The sequence below is a fragment of the Hemicordylus capensis genome, chromosome 1, assembly GCF_027244095.1.
Source record: "Hemicordylus capensis ecotype Gifberg chromosome 1, rHemCap1.1.pri, whole genome shotgun sequence".
NCBI lineage: Eukaryota > Metazoa > Chordata > Lepidosauria > Squamata > Cordylidae > Hemicordylus > Hemicordylus capensis.
This window is the reverse complement of record NC_069657.1, coordinates 136,941,179-136,961,179: the sequence shown is the minus strand read 5'-3', so window position 1 is coordinate 136,961,179 and position 20,001 is coordinate 136,941,179. Positions and strand designations below refer to the sequence as shown.

Here is a 20,001-nt window from a genome sequence, read left to right as displayed (position 1 = left end):
TCCTCAAGTTAGTGCACTTGGCCTCAAAAATTCACACATCCACCATCTTGGATTGGGGTGGATGACATCATCACAAACTATGCCATTGGGGCATCCCTATGTGTCCCTACAGCTGTAGCAAATTTGGTTCAAATCAGTTAGACTGCCCACAAGTTAGTGGACTTGTGTCTCAAAAGTTTATGTATCTGCCATCTTGAATCGGGGTGGATGACATCATCGCAAACTACAGCACTGAGACATCCGTGTATGTCACTGTGAGGCCACTTGCACCTCAAATGTTCATGTGTCCATCATCTTGGATTGGGGTAGATGACATCATCACAATATGCTATTGAGGTGACCCTACAGCTGCAAATTTGGTTCAAATTGGTTAAGCGGTTCACAAGTTAGCCCACTTGTGCCTCAAAGGTTTACGTGTCCGCCATCTTGAATCAGTGTGGATAACATCACAAACTATGCCATCAAGGTGTCCCTGTGTGTCACTCACTGCAACTGTACCCAATTTGGTTCAAATGGCTCAGGCAGTCCACAAATTAGCCAACTTGCACCTCAGACTTTCACGTGACCACCATCTTGAATGGAGGTGGATGACATAATCATAAACTGTGCCCTTGAGGTATCCCTACAGCTGTACCAAATCTGGTTCAAATCGGTTAAGTGGTTTAAAAGTTAGCACACTTGTACCTCAAATGTTTGTGTGTCTACCATCTTGAATAAGGATGGAGTACATCATCACAAACAACATTATTGTGGTGTCCCTGTGTGTCACTCACTGCAACTGTACCTAATCTGGTTTAAATTGGTTAGGCGGTTTACAAATTAGCCCACTTGTGCCTCAAAAGTTTATGTGTCCGCCATTTTGGATCGGGGTGGATGACATCATCACAATCTACATGGTTGAGATGTCCCTATGTGTCCCTACAACTGTACCCAGTTTGGTTCCTATTGGTCCAGGCATTGTGAAGTTGATAGTGGGGGACACACGGACGGACGGACGGACGGACACACACACACACACACACACAGAGAATGCCAGGTGATCTCATAAACCTACTAGGAAGTAGGCTAAAAAATTAGTATAAATCACTACATATGGAACCATATAACTATATTATCACTCTAATATTAAATATATTGTATAATAAGCAAAAACTGCTCCCCTCAAAAACTATAAAAATACTTTTTAAAAACCCTAACGTACTAACATGACTAAAGCAAAGTGTATAAGAAAGGAGTGCTAGCAAATTGTATCAACAAAAGATCAAAACTATTCAGAGTTGGTGCGAGGTCCTGGCCATCATAGTCCGGCAGATCTTACATGTTGCCATGCAGAACTTGGCAATGTTAAACAAGAAGGCCAGAACTCCATCAGGAAGTAGGATTGGGTGTAGACATGGTTCAGGCGGCCGGGATACTTTCAAAGCAGTGGAGAAATAAGGTTCGGCCAGACATCTCTATAAAAGGAGCAAAGGAGAAGTACATGTTCTGTGGTTTCTACCTCGCCAGAGTCACAGGGGCAAAGCCTTTCTGCCATTGGGATCTTTCTGTATTTGCCTTCCCGTACAGCGTAGGGAAGGACATAACACCGGGCGAAGGTAAAGGTCCTTCTGTGGCTAGAGGTTTCCAGCTGTGACAGATACGTGGAAGGGGAGGGGGAGTCCCTGCGGCTTTCTGAGGACAAAACGTTTGGAACCCTACCTAAGTCAGTGTGGTGCTCAGTGTCCATTATCCTCTGTTTGATGACTGCTTTTGCCCAGTCCTGGCCCATCGCAAGCAGGAGAAGTGAGGAGAAGCCCCAGGGAGACAGTTTAGACCACACAGCCATTTTCCAAGAAGACTGAAAACTGTCCTGTACAGTCAAAGGGGCCAGGGATTGAAGGATAATTAAGCTAGAGGTTAAGAATAGACAGCCACACTCTGGCCTCAACCTTGATCATGCCCGTTTCCAAACGTAGGATAGCATTTGAGACACAAGGGGAACTTGGAGGGCTGCTCTTAGAAATTTGGACTGCACCTGCTCCAAAGGGGCAAGATTGGAGGAGGGGGGACCAGACTGGGCCCATCAAGGAGTTGCACCAGCGTCTTGGCCTCAAATAGTTTAAGCGTAGCAGATATGTACTGGCCTCCCCTAGACTGCAGGAATCTTAGAATGATGGTGGAGGTCTTCTGGGCAGAGAGGATGACATGGTCACAGTGGGCCTTTGTTGAGCCAGAGGCATGTAGGACCACTCCTAGATATTTAAAACAGGTAACCTGCTCAATCTTGTGGCCATTTATACTCCAGGAGCAGGTCTTGGGTCCTCTGGTGAAGGCCATGACTTTGGTTTTTTGATAGTTGATTTTCAGTTTATCATTTTTACAATACTGAGCTAGGGCCATCAATGCTCTTCTGAGGCCAACTGGTGTTCTAGAGAGAATTGTAGCATCAAGGGGACAAGTCATGCTTGCTACCACAAGACCAGCTCCCCTCTTTCTCAACTGAGAAGTTTGATTCTTCTTCTATATGTCCCTCCAAAGGAAAAAGAAACAGAGGGAGAATGCCAAGGAGAATGTTGGTGGACAACAAAGAAATACTACCCAGGACAGCCAATTATGTGAAAAGGTTTCTTACAGTGCATTTTGGGATACAGGGAGCTGCAAAACTACAGATTTTGCATGATGTCCAGCTGTTGCTGTGGTTTCTATAGCATTCTGAATATTTGGAAAAGAAGGCCAAATCTTTTTTCTTCCTTTCAGCTAGGCAAGTAGCAATCGCTAATGTACATAATTTCCATTAACACTTTTAAAGGAAAGAAGAGATGGCAAATCGAAGGAAAACAGAAGTACAGAGATGAATAAACAGCCTTCAGAGCATGCACATGCGAGACAAAAGAATGACTGCTGTCATAAAAGATGCAGCTTATTTTACACATGTCCGGAAGTAATCTGCTTGACAGCCCTGTATTAACTGATCAGACACCACACACTAGCTGCCCAACAATCGATAGGCAGCAGCTTGCTTGCTGCTATGTGCAGCAATCAAGGGGGGAAATTCGTCAATACTAGCAGTAAGCAGAGATGTAGTCAGTGTAACTGAAAGAACAGTGAAATCTTAAATATATTTCAGAAGCCATTTTGATTTGTACCTAAAGCTTCTTCAAGAGTTCACTTCAGGCAAGCCCTAAGCAATAGATAACAAGTATGCAATCTTCACTGTGTGGTGTGCAGTGCCTTAAAGAGGCTGTTTTCTCCTTTGCTCTAGGGGCCTTAGACTAGAGAATAAGAGAAGCTTTGAATTAATAAGTTGCTTCTGGCTGCTGTTTGAGAAACAAGTCCAGAGACACACATACCCCGCCCCCAGGGTGTGCAGAACTAAGTACAGAAGTCTTTGGATGCTGGTCTTAGCCTGAAGCTCTCATTGTTTTGATACCTCTTTTACTCTTTCCAGTAATTAAAAACAATATTTCTCTCTCCCTCCCTCCCTCTCTCTCTCTCTCTATATATATATATATACACACAGTTTTTAAAAACCATTTTACTTTAAAAACTTCAATAATATAAAAACTTCCTCAATTTGAAGAAGAGAACCAATAAGTCCATTTTACTTAACAGTAAAACAATACTCTGAATCAAATCCATTGATCCCAAAGAAGTCTGAAAACTTCAGTTACTCCTATAACGAAGTGAGGAAACCTATGACATCCTCCCCACTCCTTGACAATTATATGCTTACCCCAAGCCCCCGCCCCCCATATACTTGCCACAGGAACTGTTAGCCATTTCTCATAGTTGACAGTTACTAAGGGATATGTTAGGATTGCCTTGTTCAATACAAGAGGGATTCTGTGCCTTTAATTATGTAGAGAGGAGAATCTGAGTTTCTCACACCAGACTGCTGTAGTGGAAAGAGAAGTTGTACCTGGTGTAATGTCCGCACTACAAGAACAGGCAGCTTGCCACACATTTAATTTGTAAACCTTCTCTGCTATTTATTTATGCTAAGATGGCCTACAAGTCACATAATTTCAACTGGAGATATTGCTAGACATTACAATCATCCAATTCAGAATATGAATTTGGCATTTGTTATGCACACCTGTATTCTAAATTGGGATCCCTCCACCCTTTCCCAATAGTTCTTATTTGGCTTTGTTTGTAACCTGAATTGTAGAATAACCTCCCTATATCCTAGCTCATCAAACAGCTGCCTCTACAAATAGGTGGTGGGATAACCTACTTATAGCCTACTTCAGTCAGCAGATATTGGGGGACCATTAAAAGGCAAGAAACTGACAGTTTTTCATTTTTTATTACTACCACCATAAGAGGCACATTTTGGACTTTCTGTCTACAAACTTGCTGACTCAATGGCCAATGAAGTCCACAAAGTTTAGCTTATTGCCCCTGTTTGGAATCAGCAGACAATTTAAAACCTCACAAGTACTATGCTCTCAGGACATTGTTGCAGAATGCCATTAGTGGCAATGTTACTACTATTAATTATTCATTTTGAGATTTATACCCTGCCTTTCAATCTAAATGATCCATAGGACATAGTATAATGCAAGCAGCATTCTCTCTATTTTTTTACATGTGTGTGGAATTAGGGTTGCCATATTCTGGCTTTCCAAATCTGCATGCCTAATTTGCAGATTATGTAAATTGGCTTGAAAAGAATTTTTGAGCAGAATAGTGACTGCACATTTTCCTCCATAACTAGGGCTAGAGTCTAGCTTAAAAAGAAAAAAGAAAGAAAGCTGAAATCCGGGTGAATCTGGGTGAGCTAAGCTATCTGGGTGAGATGCTTAAAATCTGGGTGAAACCCAAAATTCCAGGGGGCATGGCAACTATGCAGAATGAGTTTTGTTCTGGGCAGCAGTATCAAGGCAGTGTGTGTGCACATGCATCAGAGTGGGGCCTTCCTGATTCAACCTGAGCAGGATCTAAAATTAACTGAGTGGACCTAAAAAATGTGAGTGCACAAACATGTGCATGCATGCTTTAGAGGGAACAGTGAATGCAAGTGCCCCCAACCCCCCTAAATCTGCTGCAGTGTGAAAGGACTGTTACAATTCCACATGGGACTACATATGAAAAAGCAATGAATGGCTGGTGCTACAAGGACCACGTCTGGAAGGATTCTAGTACTACTATTTTATGCCCTCCAACAACCTGAGCTCTGCAATGTGTTCACTTCAAATATCACTTCATGGATATTTAGGACTCTTCTAGCCATACAGCATGGATATTTACTTTCCCCCTCATCAAGAACACTATTTTGCTTAATAAACTACTACCATCCCTTGCTTCTGAAAAGTCTGGACACGTGCTGTATCTTACGCATGTGTGTATACGAGGAAGTAAGTCTCTCCTTCAGTTTTACGTCTAAATAAGAATGCATAGGATTGCAGCCTTAGCCTTCAAGTAAATGATCGGACTTCATACCCTTGCGTGTATACAGAGAGTCAAACATAAATCTGTTGCTTGACAGATCCAAATCCACAGTACATGTGGGATGCATAAGCAAAGGATGTGGACTATGCTTCTAGGTTACATAAGTGCTCTTTTTGTCTCAGACCAGATTATTTTAATTGTTTTTTGCATGCGTGTTCAGGAAACACATACATGGCAAAACTGCTTAAATCGCCCTCTTTTCTGAAGCATTTAAATCAATCTACCCCTTTGCTGGGGGGCCCAAGGGCGCCCATATATGCAGAAGCAGCAGTTTCCTGCTGCCCGCCGATGACGATGATACCTGGCTTCCGAAATCTCGGCCTCTCTTTCCTCCTTTAGTAGCTCCACCTGCCGAGACACAAAGTCCTGAACAAGCGTCACCATCGCAGCAGCCTTAGCCGGGCGCTTGGAGAGCTCCTATGCAAAGAACAACCAACAGACTCCAGGAAAAGGTGAGAGCAGCCCTCCTGAACTGAGCTTCTGCTTCCTATCGGCCCCAGTGCACCGCTGTTCCCGTCCCCTTGCTTCCGGTTCCGCTGGGGCCGCAGTGAAAAAGAAAGAAGCGGCGCGGTGTAGCGCAGCGCAGATGGCGGTAGTGACAGTAGGACGTAGAGTTATTTGTGGGCGCTTTCTGAGTCAAGTAGCAGTGCGGGCAGGTAAGGTGGTGGTAGGCTTATGTGCAGCTTTCTTTTGGACTTTGTTCCGCCTTGCAGTCCTTACTTTTCTGGATTTGCAGTCCATTCCCTTCCCCCAGCTTTCAGTTTATTTCTGTGTATTTGTCCAGCTCTGCTCTACTGTACTTTCAGTGGTGATATCTTGGCTTTCTCTATATGGTTCTGAAATCTCTTTTGCTGTGGATTTCATGTACTACATCTTGTAGCCGCTCATCCAGTATCTATCTGTTTGTTGTTCTTTCCAGTAACCGCGCCTTACTTTAGTGCAGCTCTCCTCATGCTTTAAAGTAAAATTGTGCCTTAAGCCTGTATATGTTTCTAAAATAATGTTCTTCTTCTTTGTCCCTCCCCGCAACCTGCATCAGCTATACCTGTCCCTAGTTCACGTGTTTTCCAAACCTTGTAGTGGTCTAGTGCAGGGTTTCTCAATGTGTGTGCAGATGTTAATAGATGTCAACTCCCATAATCCCCAGCCCCAGTGGCCTTTGGTTGGGAATTATGGGAGTTGAAGTCCAACTACATTTGGGGACCCAAACGTTGAGAATCCCTGGTAGTGTGTCCACCCTGTGCTACTACTTATGCCTCTATGTAGGCGTTTGGTTCTCTCTGTTATGCTGACTGGTACATTGTGACTTCATCATTATTCCTAACAGTGTAGCTTCTGCTCCACCTAGTGCATCTGGTTTTTTTAAGGAGCAAGTTCAGTGATCCTTGTCTGCTCTTAAATTGTATTGTAAAAGGTGGTTGTTTTCATTTAAATATTTTAGTCTAGCTTAGATTCTTTTCCTTGCTCTGTGAAGGATATTATTTATGATATTATTGCAAATTAAGAAACAATAACTGTCTTAAGCTTTGTCTAAAAATCATGTAGAAGACTTGGTTTCATTTTTAAAATACTTAAGAACGTTTCTCATATAATTTTGAAAAAAAGCCGTCATGACCCCTAACTTCTAAAAAATCAAAAGGTTAGTCAGGAAATTTTACTTCTTTAAAGGGAGCTGTTAAAAATAATTTGGGAAGGATGAAAAAACTAGCTGAGGTTGTTAATGGCTGAAGTAGACTTTACTAACTGTGCTGCTTTCAATATCTCATTACTGGTGTTTTAGGGAATGTCTAGCTGATGTTATATGTGCTGCTGATGATGATTTTAGGGAGTAGTCACAGAAAACTGAATGTTACAGACCTCATTGCTCTCCCTTTATTAGACAAACTGTTCTGCAGTTCATAGCGTAGTGCCCTCCTTCATTAGACATGTTCTGTAGTCTTTCCTTCACCAGCATGCTATATTGCTTAAGGAAAAATCTTTAAGCAGAATGAGCCCTAGCTCTCTCCATCTGCTGAAAAGGGATGGTTTGGCTTACTAAAATTGGTTAATTAGTGCTGTAATGGCTTTATCCAGCCTCTCCATACAGCTCTGCAGATCTCAACAATTGTGAGCAGCAACTTGTACTTGGTGGTAGCTGTAAAGGACCTCTCTGCCATTCAGCTTCTCTGATGGTAGTCAAAAGCTTGTCATTCCAATAGTATCTCCTACTCATAATCTTTTCAAAGCTATATTATTACTCTGTGGATAGAGGCTAATAAGCACTCTTAGGAATTAGATGTTTGTAGTGTTCCTTATGTCTTAAGGGCCGATTCATATATATATTTTACAGCTCTTGTTTGCCAGAAATACACAAAATCATCACTTTCTCAGGAATTTCAGTCACCTAACTTCCCCATGGATCTGTACCTACAGCCCCATCTCCATTCTTCATGTCTGTGTGTCATATGTTTCCCATAGTGCCAGGAGTACAATCTAGTTGGAGCACACTGGCCAGCCTCCTTTACTTCCCAGATAATGATTGAGTGGAAGCCATTGTTCTAGAACACTTCTTCACACACCCAAGAACACTAGAGCCTATACATTTCCAGTACAGACGTATACAGTCTCAGAAGATGGTGCTGGCAGACTTCTGCTCTGTTTTATGGCTTATGAGGTACTGCAGTGATTCATCTTGTTCCACTTATAAACTGCCTAGAACCTTTGGAGTCAGGTGGTATATAAATAAAATAAAATAAATAAATTATGCTTTTTAACATGTACATGAAGCTGCTGAGTGAGGTTAGCACTTCAACCCAAACTTCTGTGCCCCAACCTATTGATTGAACCTCTCATTTTCAACAGCTTCTAGAGACCTGGTGGTCATCCTGAGCCATTGTTTGATTGCTGTTAAGAACTGAGTGCAGGGCTGTCCTTGGGGCATGGCAAGCAGGGCAGCCGCCCTGGGCCCTGCTCTTTTAACCCCCATTAGAATTAACTGGAAGGGGGCCCTGCATTGGCTGGTTTGCCCTGGACCCCGCATCCTGCCAGGGTTCTCTAAGGGTTCTCTAAATAAGTTGAAACTTAATTCAGATGAGTCAGAGGTGGTGTTGCTTATGACATTTGCTGAGTCGGGAATAGGGGTTGCACTCACCTTAAAATAACAAGTTTGCAGTTTAGGTATCATCCTTGGTCCAGATCTCCTTTTGGAGACATAGGAAGCCACCTGACTCCAGGCTTCTTAGAAGCCATTTGCAGCACAGCCGGCAAGGGGGAAGGCAGGGAGTTCTTCCGCTCGTCCCCCTTGCAATGGGAAGGGAAGGGAAGGGCCGGGCCGGCAGGGGTCTTGAAGGCTTGAATGGGGCGGCCGCCAGCCGAGCGGGGGCATTAAAGAGGGCGGCAGGGACTGAGGATACCCTGCCGCCCGATTCAGAATTTGAACGGAGGGAACGCCGAGAGGGGGAATGAAGCGGGCGGCAGGGAGGCATGCCGCCCGCTTACTCACATAAATACGGCGCCGTTCTTGGGAGGGTGAGTAAAGCCCCCCCCCCCCGACGTTATTTGGAACCCCCCATCCCAGTGCCGGACCGCAGCTCCGCGATTCTGTGCACATCCCTAATCAATGCATCGTTGAGGGCGGGTAGGATGCCTCCATGTTTGAAGGAGGCAATGGTCAGACCTCTTCTTAAGAAGTCTTCCCTGGACCCTTTAGTGATGAATAGTCGCAGGCCAATCTTCCATGATAGGGCAAGGTGATTGAGAGGATGGTGGCCAACCAGCTCCAGGCAGTTTTGGAGGAAACTGATCATCTAGACCTATTTCAAACTGGCTTTAGAGCTAGCTATGGGGTTGAGACAGCCTTGGTTGGCCTGATGGATGACCTCTACCAGGGCATTGACAGAGGGAGTGTGACTATGTTGGTTCTTCTGGATCTCTTGGCAATGTTCAATACCATTGACCATGGTATCCTTCTGGATCGCCTGGGGGAGTTGGGGATAGGGGGCACTGCTTTGCAGTGGTTCTGCTCCTATCTCTCGGGTAGATTGCAGACGGTGGAGCTTGGTGACAGTTGCTCCTCAAAACAGGAGCTGTTATATGGAGTTCCCCAGGGCCCAATTCTGTCACCAATGCTTATTAATATCTACATGAAACTGCTGGGTGAGGTCATTGGGAGGTTTGGTGCTGGTTGCTATCAGTATGCTGATGACACCCAAATCTACTTCTCCTTTTCATCTGCATCATCAGGAAATGGTGTTCATTCCCGAAATACCTGCCTACAGGCAGTAATGGGCTGGATGAGGGATAACAAATTGAAACTGAATCCAAGCAAGATGGAGGTGCTCATTGTAGGGGTTCAGAATCTGAGGGATGAGTTAGATCTTCCCGTGCTGCGTGGGGTCACAGTCCCCCTGAAGGAGCAGGTATGGAGCTTGGGATTACTCCTGGACCTGGGCCTGACCCTGGTATCTCAGGTGGAGGCTATGGCCAGGAGTGCTTTCTATCAGCCTTGGCTGATTCAACAGCTGCGTCAATTCTTGAAGAGGAAAACCTCACAACAGTGGTGCACCAGCTGGTAATCTCCAGGCTTGACTACTGCAATGCGCACTATATGGAGCTGCCTTTGTATGTAGTTTGAAAACTTCAGTTAGTTCAAAATGCCGCAGCCAGATTGCTCTCTGGGGTAACCTAGAGAGACCATATTATGCCTGTTTTGAAACAGCTACACTGGCTGCCGATATGTTTCTGGGGAAAATACAAAGTGCTGGTTATTACTTTTAAAGCTCTGAATGGCTTAGGTCCAGGTTATCTTAGAGAGCACCTTCTTCTTCTGCATGATCCTAACCACACATGAAGGTCATCTGAGGAGGTCTGTCTCCAGCTACTGTGTCTACTGGCGACTCAGAGGCAGGCCTTCTCTGTAGCCGTTCCTGGGATGTGCAATGCATTCCCTACAGAAATCCACAATTTGAATTCTTTATTGGCCTTTAGAAGAGCCCTCAAAACCAATCTGTTTGGCCTGGCCTTCCATGGTTTTTTAATTGTTGTAAATGATTTTAATGTTGTAACTTGGTTTTTAAACTGTTTTGAATGTTTTAATTGTTGTGTTTATGGGGTCTTATAATCTCTGGTTTTAAATGTTAATTGATTTTAATTGTTTTGTTTTAATGTAAACCACTCTGAGCCATTTTGGAAGGGCGGTATAGAAATTGAATTAATAATAATGTAAGCATGTAGCAGGTGCACTTCCCAGAGTGGCCCCATCCCCTGAGGGGAGTATCTTACAGTGCTCACAATGTCTCCCATTCAAATGCAAACCAGGGTGGACTCTGCTTAGCAAAGGGGACAATTCATGCTTGCTACCAAAAGACCAGCTCTTCTCCCATGTGATAGCTGGACAAGGGGCACCTTATACCAACATTGGCTGGTGTGGCAACTGAAGTCATTTCTGGGAAAAGTCTGTAATGGCCATAGTTATCCATGCTTTATTTACCTCTAGAGTGGATTGCTGTAACACAGTCTTCTTGATGCTGCCCTTGAAAATGCAAACTCCAGGTTGCTGACTAGGGCAGTTCTCCAGGAGCACGTTACTCCACCCTTGCTCAGTTCATACTAGCTGCTTGTGTGCTCCTGGGTCCAGTTCGAGTCTTACTTTTAAATCCTGAAATGGATTTAGACCTGGGTACTTGAAAGACCACCTCCTCCCATTTGCACTACACCCCATATGCTTAGGCGGTTATCTGAGGCTCTGCTTTGCAGTCTAGCTTGTCTGAAGTTCAGCCAGCACCCAGAAGAAGCAGGACCTTTTGATGGCAGCGCCAGTTATTTGGAATACCCTTCCCATAGAAACTGTTTGCATTTAAATCCCACTCTTCCTCCAAGAAGCCCAGAGTGGTGTACATGGTTATGTTTATCCTCACAACAACCCTGTGAGATAGGTTAGGCCGAGAGATACATGACTAGCCCAGAGTCACCCAGTGAGTTTCATGGCTGAATGGGGGTTTGAACTTAGGTCTTCCCAGTCCGAGTCCAACACTCTAACCACTACACCACACTGGCTCTGGATAAGCCTGTACAAGTGGATAACTTGTACAGGCTTATCCATAAGTTACCTTATGGATAGCTTCATGGAAGAGAGGTCTATCAATGGCTACTAGTTGGAGGGCTACAGGCCACCTCCAGCCTCAGAGGCAGGATGCCACTGAATACCAGTTGCACGGGAGTAACAGCAGGAGAGAGGGCATGCCCTCAACTCCTGCCTGTGGGCTCCCAGTGGCATCTGGTGGGCCACTGTGTGAAGCAGGATGCTAGACTAGATGGGCCTTGGGCCTGATCCAGAAGGGCTGTTCTTATGTTATTAAGTGGGGCAGAGCGGGTGGAAAATTAGCTGCAGGTGCAGCTCATTTCCACTCTCCTTGCCCTACCTGGGCTGCCTTGCTCTTCCTTGCCTTCCACACCATAGCATTAACCCCCGGGGTGCAAACTGTTTGTTTGCCCAGGTTGGGGACTTGGATGAATGACCAGCCTGCACGCCTGCGGTTAATGCTGAGGTGGGGAAGGCAAAAGAGAGCGAGGCAGCCCCAGGCAAGGAGAGTCGGAGTGAAATGCACCTGAGGTTTGCTTGCCTCCCCACCCCACCCCGCTCTCTTCTCGTACAGGCTGCTGCTCTTCTGCATGCTGTGGATATGGACAAATTCATAGGAATTCTCAGTCTACTGCAGATGAGACACAGTGTTTGCTTACAGCAGAGATAAAGTCTCTTCTAAAAATGAGATGGTGAAGAAAGAGAAACCATCTCCTCTTCCTTTCCACTGCTGTCTAAAACAACATGATTGTAGGTAGAGTTCAGAATTATCCTTTTTCATTCCGCCAGCTCTGTGTATTGGGCTTTTCAGATTAAGCTAAAGCCCATGGGATGTGAAATCTAACAAACTAGTTTGGTATTTACTAGTTTGGTAAATATGTTGGCAAACTAGAACAGCTGACTGACTAGTCAAGGCATTAATGGCCAACTAGAGGGTCCAGAGAGATGGTTGATGGTAGCTAGAAATTTTTTTTCTGGTGTTGAAAGAACACTTCCAGTAGGTGGTGTGAACACAGCAGTAGCGTGTGTTCAAAAGCCACTGGTAAATTGGGGACGCGGAGTGTGCCTTTTCCAAAATAATACAAGATTGCCTGTTGTATAGGGTCTCTGCATCATGGATCTATGTAAACATGTGAAATATACAGTTCTCTTGCTGCATTGCAGATGCAAAATGAATGCACTTTGTGGAATAGAGGAGGTGAAAAAGCCAAACTTAAAATGATGGACAGGATCAGCAGCTCTCCAAGGTTTCAGTCAGAAGTCTTTCCTAAGCCTACCTGGAGATGCTAAGGATTGAACCTGGGACCTTCTAAAGCAGATGCTTTACCGCTGAAATATGGTCCCATCCCTTATTGGGCCAGGCTGTTTAGATTGCCTGCATCCGGAGGGAAAACTTAGAAGGGAGGAAAGTCTCCAAAGTTTCTGTGTGTTTAAAAAAGCAAACAAACCTGGTTAGGGAAACTATTTAACATTACTTCCTCAGTTGTAACCTACTTTTTGATGTTAAATCCCCTGTAAATAATTACTTTGCGCAGGTTGTCTTTTCTTGAAAGGAGTTAGCTCAATGCTGTGACTGCAAGAAAGATGATTAAACTAATAAGCTGTTGGGAATAACTTTCCAAGAGAGGATTTTCACTAATCTAGCCATTAATTTGCTCATTTTTCTCTCTGTTCTCATTATTTCTGCTGCTTGTTTTCTGCAGTAGATTTAGAACAGAAGCCTTGTTCAAACTCCTTTTTATACTTATTTTTCCAGTTCACTTAAGCCACAGAAGCAAGAGCCTTGGTTTGTAGAACGAAGTTCCAGACCCTGCAGGCTTCCATTAGGGACATTTCCATTTCACTTAGGAAGCTGCCTTATACTGAGTCGGACTGTTGGTTCATCTAATTATTATTATTAATAATAATAATAATAATTTGATTTCTATACCGCCCTTCCAAAAATGGCTCAGGGCGGTTTACACAGAGAAATAATAAATAAATAAGATGGCTGTCTGTCCCCAAAGGGCTCACATTCTAAAAAAAACCAAGATAGACACCAGCAACAGTCACTGGAGGTACTGTGCTGGGGGTGGAAAGGGCAAGTTACTCTTCCCCTGCTAAATAAAGAGAATCACCACGGTAAAAGGTGCCTCTTTGCCCAGTTAGCAGGGCATCTAGCAACTTCTCCAAGGTTACAGGCAGGAATCTCTCTCAGCCCTATCTTGGAGATGCCAGGGAGAGAACTTGGACCCTTCTGCATGCAAGCATGCAGGTGCTTTTCCCAGAGTGGTCCATCCACCTACAGTGTTCCATGTAAGAGGGAATCCCAGATGTTGTTGACTACAGCTCCCAGAATCTCTAGCTGCAGTGAGCTTTGGCTGAGGATGTTGGGAGTTGTAGTCAAGAACATCTGGGATTTTCTGTTCGAGGGAACACTGTTCCCCATCTTACAGTGCTCACACATTTGGGGCTTTTTAGTTTAGAAAAAAGACAACTGCAGGGAGACATGATAGAGGTCTATAAAATCATGCATGGTGTGGAGAAAGTGGATAGAGAGAAATTCTTCTCCCTCTCACATAACACTAGAACCAGGGGTCATCCCATGAAATTGATTGCCAGGAAATCTAGGACCAGCAAACGGAAGTTCTTTTTCACACAATGCATAATCCACTTGTGGAATTCTCTGCCACAAGATGTGGTAATAGCCCACAACCTGGATGGCTTTAAGAAGGGTTTGGATAACTTCATGGAGGAGAGGTCTATCAATGGCTACTAGTCAGAGGGCTATAGGCCACCTCCAGCCTCAAAGGCAGGATACCTCTGAGTACCAGTTGCAGGGGAGTAACAGCAGGAGAGAGGGCATGCCCTCAACTCCTGCCTGTGGCTTCCAGCAGCATCTCGTGGACCACTGTGTGAAACAGGATACTGGACTAGATGGGCCTTGGGCCTGATCCAGCAGGGTTGTTCTTATATTCTTATGAAGCTCTTTAGGAAGGGTGTTCCAAAACCAAGGGGCCTCAACCAAAAAGGCCCTGTCTCTAGTCACCACCAACCGGATCTCTGTTAGTGGTGGGGCTGTGAGCAGGGCCTGAGATGCTGAGCATAGGGACCTGGCAAGTTCATATGGGCAAGTGTGGTCCGACAGGTACCCCTTCCCCAAGCCGTGCAGAAGTTTAAAGGCCAAGACCAGCACCTTGAATCTAGCTGCGTCCACGAGCATCCTTGCAGCAGCATTCTGGACCAAACATATAGTCTCCCATTCAAATAGAACCCAGGACAGACCCTGCTTAGCAAAGGAGACAACTCATGCTTACTACCACAAGAGCAGCTTTCCTGCTTTTTAATAAACTACAGAGATTTCTTGAGGCTGAATCGGGATGCTATTTTTGCTGTCTTTAGATACAGTTAATAAGCACCTGAAGGAAAGGGAATAATGAACGCATTCTGCCTCTGTCTCTGCACTTTAGTGTCCATTCAATTCCGAAACTGGCACAACTTGTTAGCTTATCAAACGAGCAGTGACTGCTTGTTTCTAATTATCTTACTTGTCTTTTTCAGGTTCTCTTTTGTGGTCTGCATCTCGAACTCAAAGTTCACAAAGCACCTCATCACAGCAAAAGTAAGCTCAATATTTTGCTAGTTTTGTGTGTTTTCTTTCAGCTCAAGGATATGGACCTTCCTTTCTCTTTCCTTAGGGACAGCTTTATCAGGTTAGCCCCCGGATTCCACTAGATCAAGGGAGGCAATTTATGGCACAGGTGCCAAAAGTGGCACCCACACTGTGAGGAAGACCGGACGTTATGATGCTTACGATGCCCGCTGCCTGCCTCTCACTGGCATGCTGCTGCTTGCTGTCAGAGGCAGCAGACATTCAGGATCAACGGTGAAGGTCTCTCTGGCTGCACCGGCTGGCTGGCTGGCTTTCTCTTGAACAAGCATGCTCTGGGGGGAAATGAACACATGCATATGAGAGAGAGCCAGCAAAGACGGAGAGATCTCCACCACCGATCTTGGGGGTGTGCTGCCTGCTACATCAAGCAGTGAGACACCAGCTGGAGGCAGGCAACAGGCATCCTAGTGGCCAGTATTCCTCGCATGTGCATTGTCTTCCCACTCCAGAAACAAACTTCTGTGCTTCCCAAAATGGAGCGCACAAGTCTGCTGAAGAAACAGACCAGCTGGTGATGGGTAATGCTGGCTCGAGTACAGCACTGAACACCACTGGAAAGAAGAGAGGTAATCAGTGCAGGGCTTCCAGTATGGATGGGCCCGGACCGGTCCGGAGGCCATTAAAAAAGCCTCCGGACCGGTCCGGAGCTGGGTGGTTTGGTCCGGGGGTGGGGGGTACCTTTAAGAGGTACCTTTCCCACTTGGCGCCCGTAATCCTCTGTGTAATTGGGGCGGCAGGACACCTCCCTGCCGCCCCTTCCCCGATGTTACTTGCAAAAAACCCCAGCAGTCCTTTGCGTGCATGTCACAGAGACGAGCGCCCGCAAAGGACTGTTGGGTTTTTTGCAAGTAACATCGGGGAAGGGGCGGCAGGGAGGTGTCCTGCCGCCCCAATTACACAGAGGATTACGGGCGCCAAGCGGGAAAGTAAGTAAACCCTCCCGCCGCTCTTAAAGGTACCCCCCACCCCACTGCCGGACCGCAGTTGGCGGTTCCGTGCACACCCCTAGCTTCCAGTCCAGTGATGATTCTGGTGGCTGAGGTTGTGGCCAGTGGCATGGCCAGTGAAGTAGGGGTTTGGGTAGGGTTACGGTCCAGCTGACACGGGGTGGAGCAGGACCAGTGAGGCAGGGATGCCAGCTTTGCTTTGAGTGGCACCCCTCCTCGAGCCACCCCTGTAGATTTGGCACATCACTTTGGGAAGGTCGCCAACCCCTGCACTAGAACATTCTAGCAGGGCCAGCCTGTCCGTCTAGGTGACTAGGCAGTTGCCTAGAAAACCAGATTTTTAAGGGGTGCTGGTGCTCCTACACTCAAGGGAATAGCCATGTCTTGCAATTGTGCTGATGTGCTGTCCTGTAGGGATTTATCCAGGGTCCTCCCTGCAAGCATGGTCTCTTCATATGATGTGCAGGTTAGCTAGCTGCTGCGTGTGCTGTTGTCATCTAGGCCCAGCTAAGCCCAGCTGCCAGTGTGGGAGTGGGAGTCACCAGAATGGATCTGAACAGGCTAGTTACAAAAAAAGTGTGTTTCCTGATCCATGGAGGACTTTGGTGAGGAAGATGTTTTCATTCTAGACTTTTCTATATAGAGAAGTGTATATGGGGGTGCCAAGGTCATATTTTGCCTAGGGTGCCAAAAACCCTAGGGTCAGCCCTGCATCCTAGGAAGACTGAGAGGAACTTTCTGTGCTGCTGTGTCAGTGCTAAACTGAAACTACATCAAGAAGTTTCCAAAAGCATTAACTCTGGAGCTCTATCCCTCAGGGTAGCCCTAGGGCAAACTCTTTAGGAAACAAGTTAACGCTTTCCTATTATGTCAGGCCTCTGGGATGTGGGAGCTTTTTTGTTGTTGCTTAGCTATTGTAACTGTTCAGTATCTTATTTTTATTCTTAATGATGGAATGATTTTTACTGTTTAATTGTTGAGAGGAACAAAAAGGCAGGACCAAAAACAAGCTAAATGAAGCAGCTATGATGTATGAGAAACATCAGTGCTGACATCTCTCCCTGTAAGCTATGCTGTTTTCCTAGCCCCATGATGTACAAGCAGGAAAAAACTGTGTAGGTTAAACACCAGAGCTATGTGATTTGCAAGGATTAGATGTACAAGTTGAGTATTTTCAGTCCTTGAAAAATGCTTCTTGCATCAGCAGCCATAGGAGGTAGGTGCTAATAGGAGTGGAAGGCACTATCACACTTTTATATTTCCCAACATCCTCAGCTTAACTCTGTATACAAGATCCATTCATATTCTTCCATGAATTTTCTGCCCTCCTTTTCTAGGCTTTTGTGTAAAGATGACTACCAAAGCAGGGTGAGAACCTTTTAAATATTAGTTTTGGCTGAAAAGTAGAAACTTAATATAGTGTGCTGTTTTTGCAGCCTAATCGTGTTTCTTCCCACTTTGATGCAGTTCTAAAGAATAGCACGAAACGCACCCTAACTCTTCATCATGAGAGTTTGAATTTGCTCCCAGCTTCATAGCACCTGGCACTAAGAGACAACACCTCAAAGTTGCAATTCTCAAAGGTATCATCGGTTGCATCAAATGATCATCCTTGAGTAGTAGAATCAGATGGCACCTAAGCGGCAAGCGAAGCTTAGAGTCAAGGGGAAAAGCCAGCATTCTGTGCAGCCTGTATTGCCCCTCCTCTCCCCATGTAGCGAGAGCTCAGCCAGCTCCACGCTTGGTGGAACCAAATGCAGAAAGAAAAAGGGCAGCAGCCTCCTCCCAACAAGTCCAAGTAGTGGCCTAGGCAAGATATCTAGAAGGGAAGCTCTTCAAACCAGTATCCCCTCCTCCTTGCCGTCCACATCTTCTGTGGTCTTACCTTTACAAACTGCTGCTGGTGACTCTTGTTCGGAAGTGGGTCCTAGTCTTCTGGAAGCAACGGCCTCCTTGAGTGATGATGAAGGAATGGAGCAGGAAGAGGTTCAAAAAGAGATTTTTGGAGAAACCATCCATCCTCTGCAAACTTGTAACCAAAGTAGAATGACAGCTGCAGAAGTAACTTCAGAAGTGGAACCAATTGAACTTGATGAAAGTGCTTGTGAAGTAGTAGATCTTACCTGTGAGCCTTCAGAATCTTTAATAGTTGATCTTACACATAATGATTCTGTTGTGTGTATTGAAGAGGACAGACAGTGGCAAAATCAAGAGTTAAGGAGCCAGCTGTTGTCTGACAGTTGTATATTAAGTAGTGATGACGAGAGCGAACCCAGAGAGAGCAATCTGCATGTCACCAGTAAGTTGCCCAGAGAATTGCTCAGGGATGGCATTGCAAGTTCAGTACGCTCAGGTACTGTGAACTGTCCAATTTGCATGGAAGGCTACTCAGAGATAGTGCATAGTGGACGGCTTATAGTGTCAACAACATGCGGCCACATTTTCTGTAGTCAGTGCCTCCGTGATGCTCTTAGAAATGCTAATTGTTGCCCAGCATGTAGGAGAAAACTCAATCACAAACAGTATCACCCAATTTATATATGAAGACAAAAATCTAATTTGGGCTTTCATGATAACTTCATAAATGTTAGAGAACTTTTAAGGAGTATGTAAATGACTAAACCGGACAATTGATTGTACACTGATTTTTTTTCATTTGGCTTTTTTGGTGGTCCATTTGTACTGTCCAAGTTTCCATCTTGCTCTGTTGCCTTTATGCCAGAAGTACAAGGTCTGCAGGTGTCTGAAGGGCAGTTTTTCCTGTGGTAAATATGCCTGGTGTTGCCATCCTCCCTTGGACATATTTTTGTTAAAGGCCTCTGACTGAAGAAATAATGGTACAGAAAGAATTTTTTTGTTCGCAACTCTGAGGTTATGGTGATCATGATGGTGCAAGCAGAGATGACAGGCTACTTATTGGAGAACTTGCTGCTTTGTTGTGCACTTCACCCTGTAAGAAGTAAAACCAACTACTTACTGAAAAAAGAATTGCTTTCATCTGCTGGTTATCTAGTGGCAAATTTCCCTTTGTATTAATACAAAAAATACACAGATTAAAAAAATGTTTGAATATCCACGTAAACTAGGAATTACAGGAACACTGTAGCTCATGCCTAATATAAAATGCATAAATATCTTTATTGGAAATGATTTTTCATGTGGAGTCTCTTTATTTGAACTGACAATTAAGGTAGTTATTAATGAATCTTATGTATGCACAGGTCTACTGTGTAAGGCCCACTTCAAATTGCAATTGGCACTGCTGTTGCCACTTGAAATGCAATCAAGTAAATGCAGGCCAAATAATTCACATAAAGTATCTCCTCAGTCAATTAGTGACTGTGTGGTTGAAATGGTGTAACTTAACAAGGAGCTGTTTCCTGCAAATGGCTTGCTATATGAAGCTGGATCCATTTGGGTGTGTTCAAGCACTGACTGTGCTACTACTAATTGCATATAAGAACTGGACATCATTTTGCAAAGAGGAACTCGAATTGCAGTAATACAAACTCATCCCAGCCCTGTTAACTTGTTATAGTAGAATGGCTTGAAGAGTTGAATTTCCCTGCTTCTGAACTGATGTCAGATTTGTTAACATTTCCCTGCTTCTGAACTGATGTCAGATTTAAGTTTTATGTTGCTAATTCTGAACTGTCAGACTTGCTCTCAGATGTGTGTAATCCATTCTTCTGTTAGCAGCAGATGTTGTATTAAAGGAGCATAGGCATGTCCCTTTAATTAAGGCAAGTAGCAAAAATAAAGTTCAGCCATTAAAAGCCTCAAAATTCTATTGCTTATAAACATAACTGTTGAGCTAATAATTTGAAACTTGGTGTGTCTGATGTACCTGGTAAGGTTTACAAACATGCTGAATTTCAAAGACATCTGTAGCTATAGCTACAGAAGGTTAG

The 20,001-nt window shown here is 44.7% G+C and overlaps 3 protein-coding genes across 5 annotated transcripts in view; 2 read left to right on the top strand and 1 right to left on the bottom strand.

Moving 5' to 3' along the window:
* IGHMBP2 (immunoglobulin mu DNA binding protein 2) overlaps window positions 1–5,977 on the bottom strand; it is a 117,088-nt gene extending 111,111 nt beyond the window's left edge. The window contains exon 1 of the mRNA XM_053267986.1: window positions 5,735–5,977. Within this exon, the coding sequence (XP_053123961.1) occupies window positions 5,735–5,817 (83 nt within the window). The 5' untranslated portion in view covers window positions 5,818–5,977. The remainder of the gene's footprint in view (window positions 1–5,734) is intronic.
* The window catches only part of MRPL21 (mitochondrial ribosomal protein L21), a 33,013-nt gene continuing 18,970 nt past the window's right edge, over window positions 5,959–20,001 (top strand). Inside the window, exons 1-3 of one of the 2 annotated variants that reach the window (XM_053268035.1) lie at window positions 6,042–6,089; window positions 15,032–15,092; window positions 17,428–17,458. In XM_053268035.1, the coding sequence (XP_053124010.1) occupies window positions 17,442–17,458 (17 nt within the window). In that variant the 5' untranslated portion in view covers window positions 6,042–6,089; window positions 15,032–15,092; window positions 17,428–17,441. Of the gene's footprint in view, window positions 6,090–15,031; window positions 15,093–17,427; window positions 17,459–20,001 lie in introns of both variants that reach the window. The other variant, XM_053268025.1, reaches the window with a different exon arrangement.
* On the top strand, window positions 6,014–19,240 carry LOC128333021 (E3 ubiquitin-protein ligase RNF4-like). 2 transcript variants are annotated; one of them, XM_053268012.1, is made up of 4 exons: window positions 6,045–6,089; window positions 15,032–15,092; window positions 17,428–17,458; window positions 17,558–19,240. In XM_053268012.1, exon 4 carries the CDS (start codon window positions 17,720–17,722, stop codon window positions 18,632–18,634), a length of 915 nt encoding a protein of 304 aa, XP_053123987.1. In that variant the 5' UTR covers window positions 6,045–6,089; window positions 15,032–15,092; window positions 17,428–17,458; window positions 17,558–17,719; the 3' UTR covers window positions 18,635–19,240. The 2 variants fall into 2 exon arrangements, with proteins under 2 accessions (XP_053123977.1, XP_053123987.1); XM_053268002.1 differs by lacking the exon at window positions 17,428–17,458 and having other exon boundaries at window positions 6,014–6,089.

Bases quoted from the DNA above. Each gene is read 5' to 3' on its own strand.
- LOC128333021 (XM_053268002.1), top strand. From the start codon at position 17,720: ATGGCACCTAAGCGGCAAGCGAAGCTTAGAGTCAAGGGGAAAAGCCAG.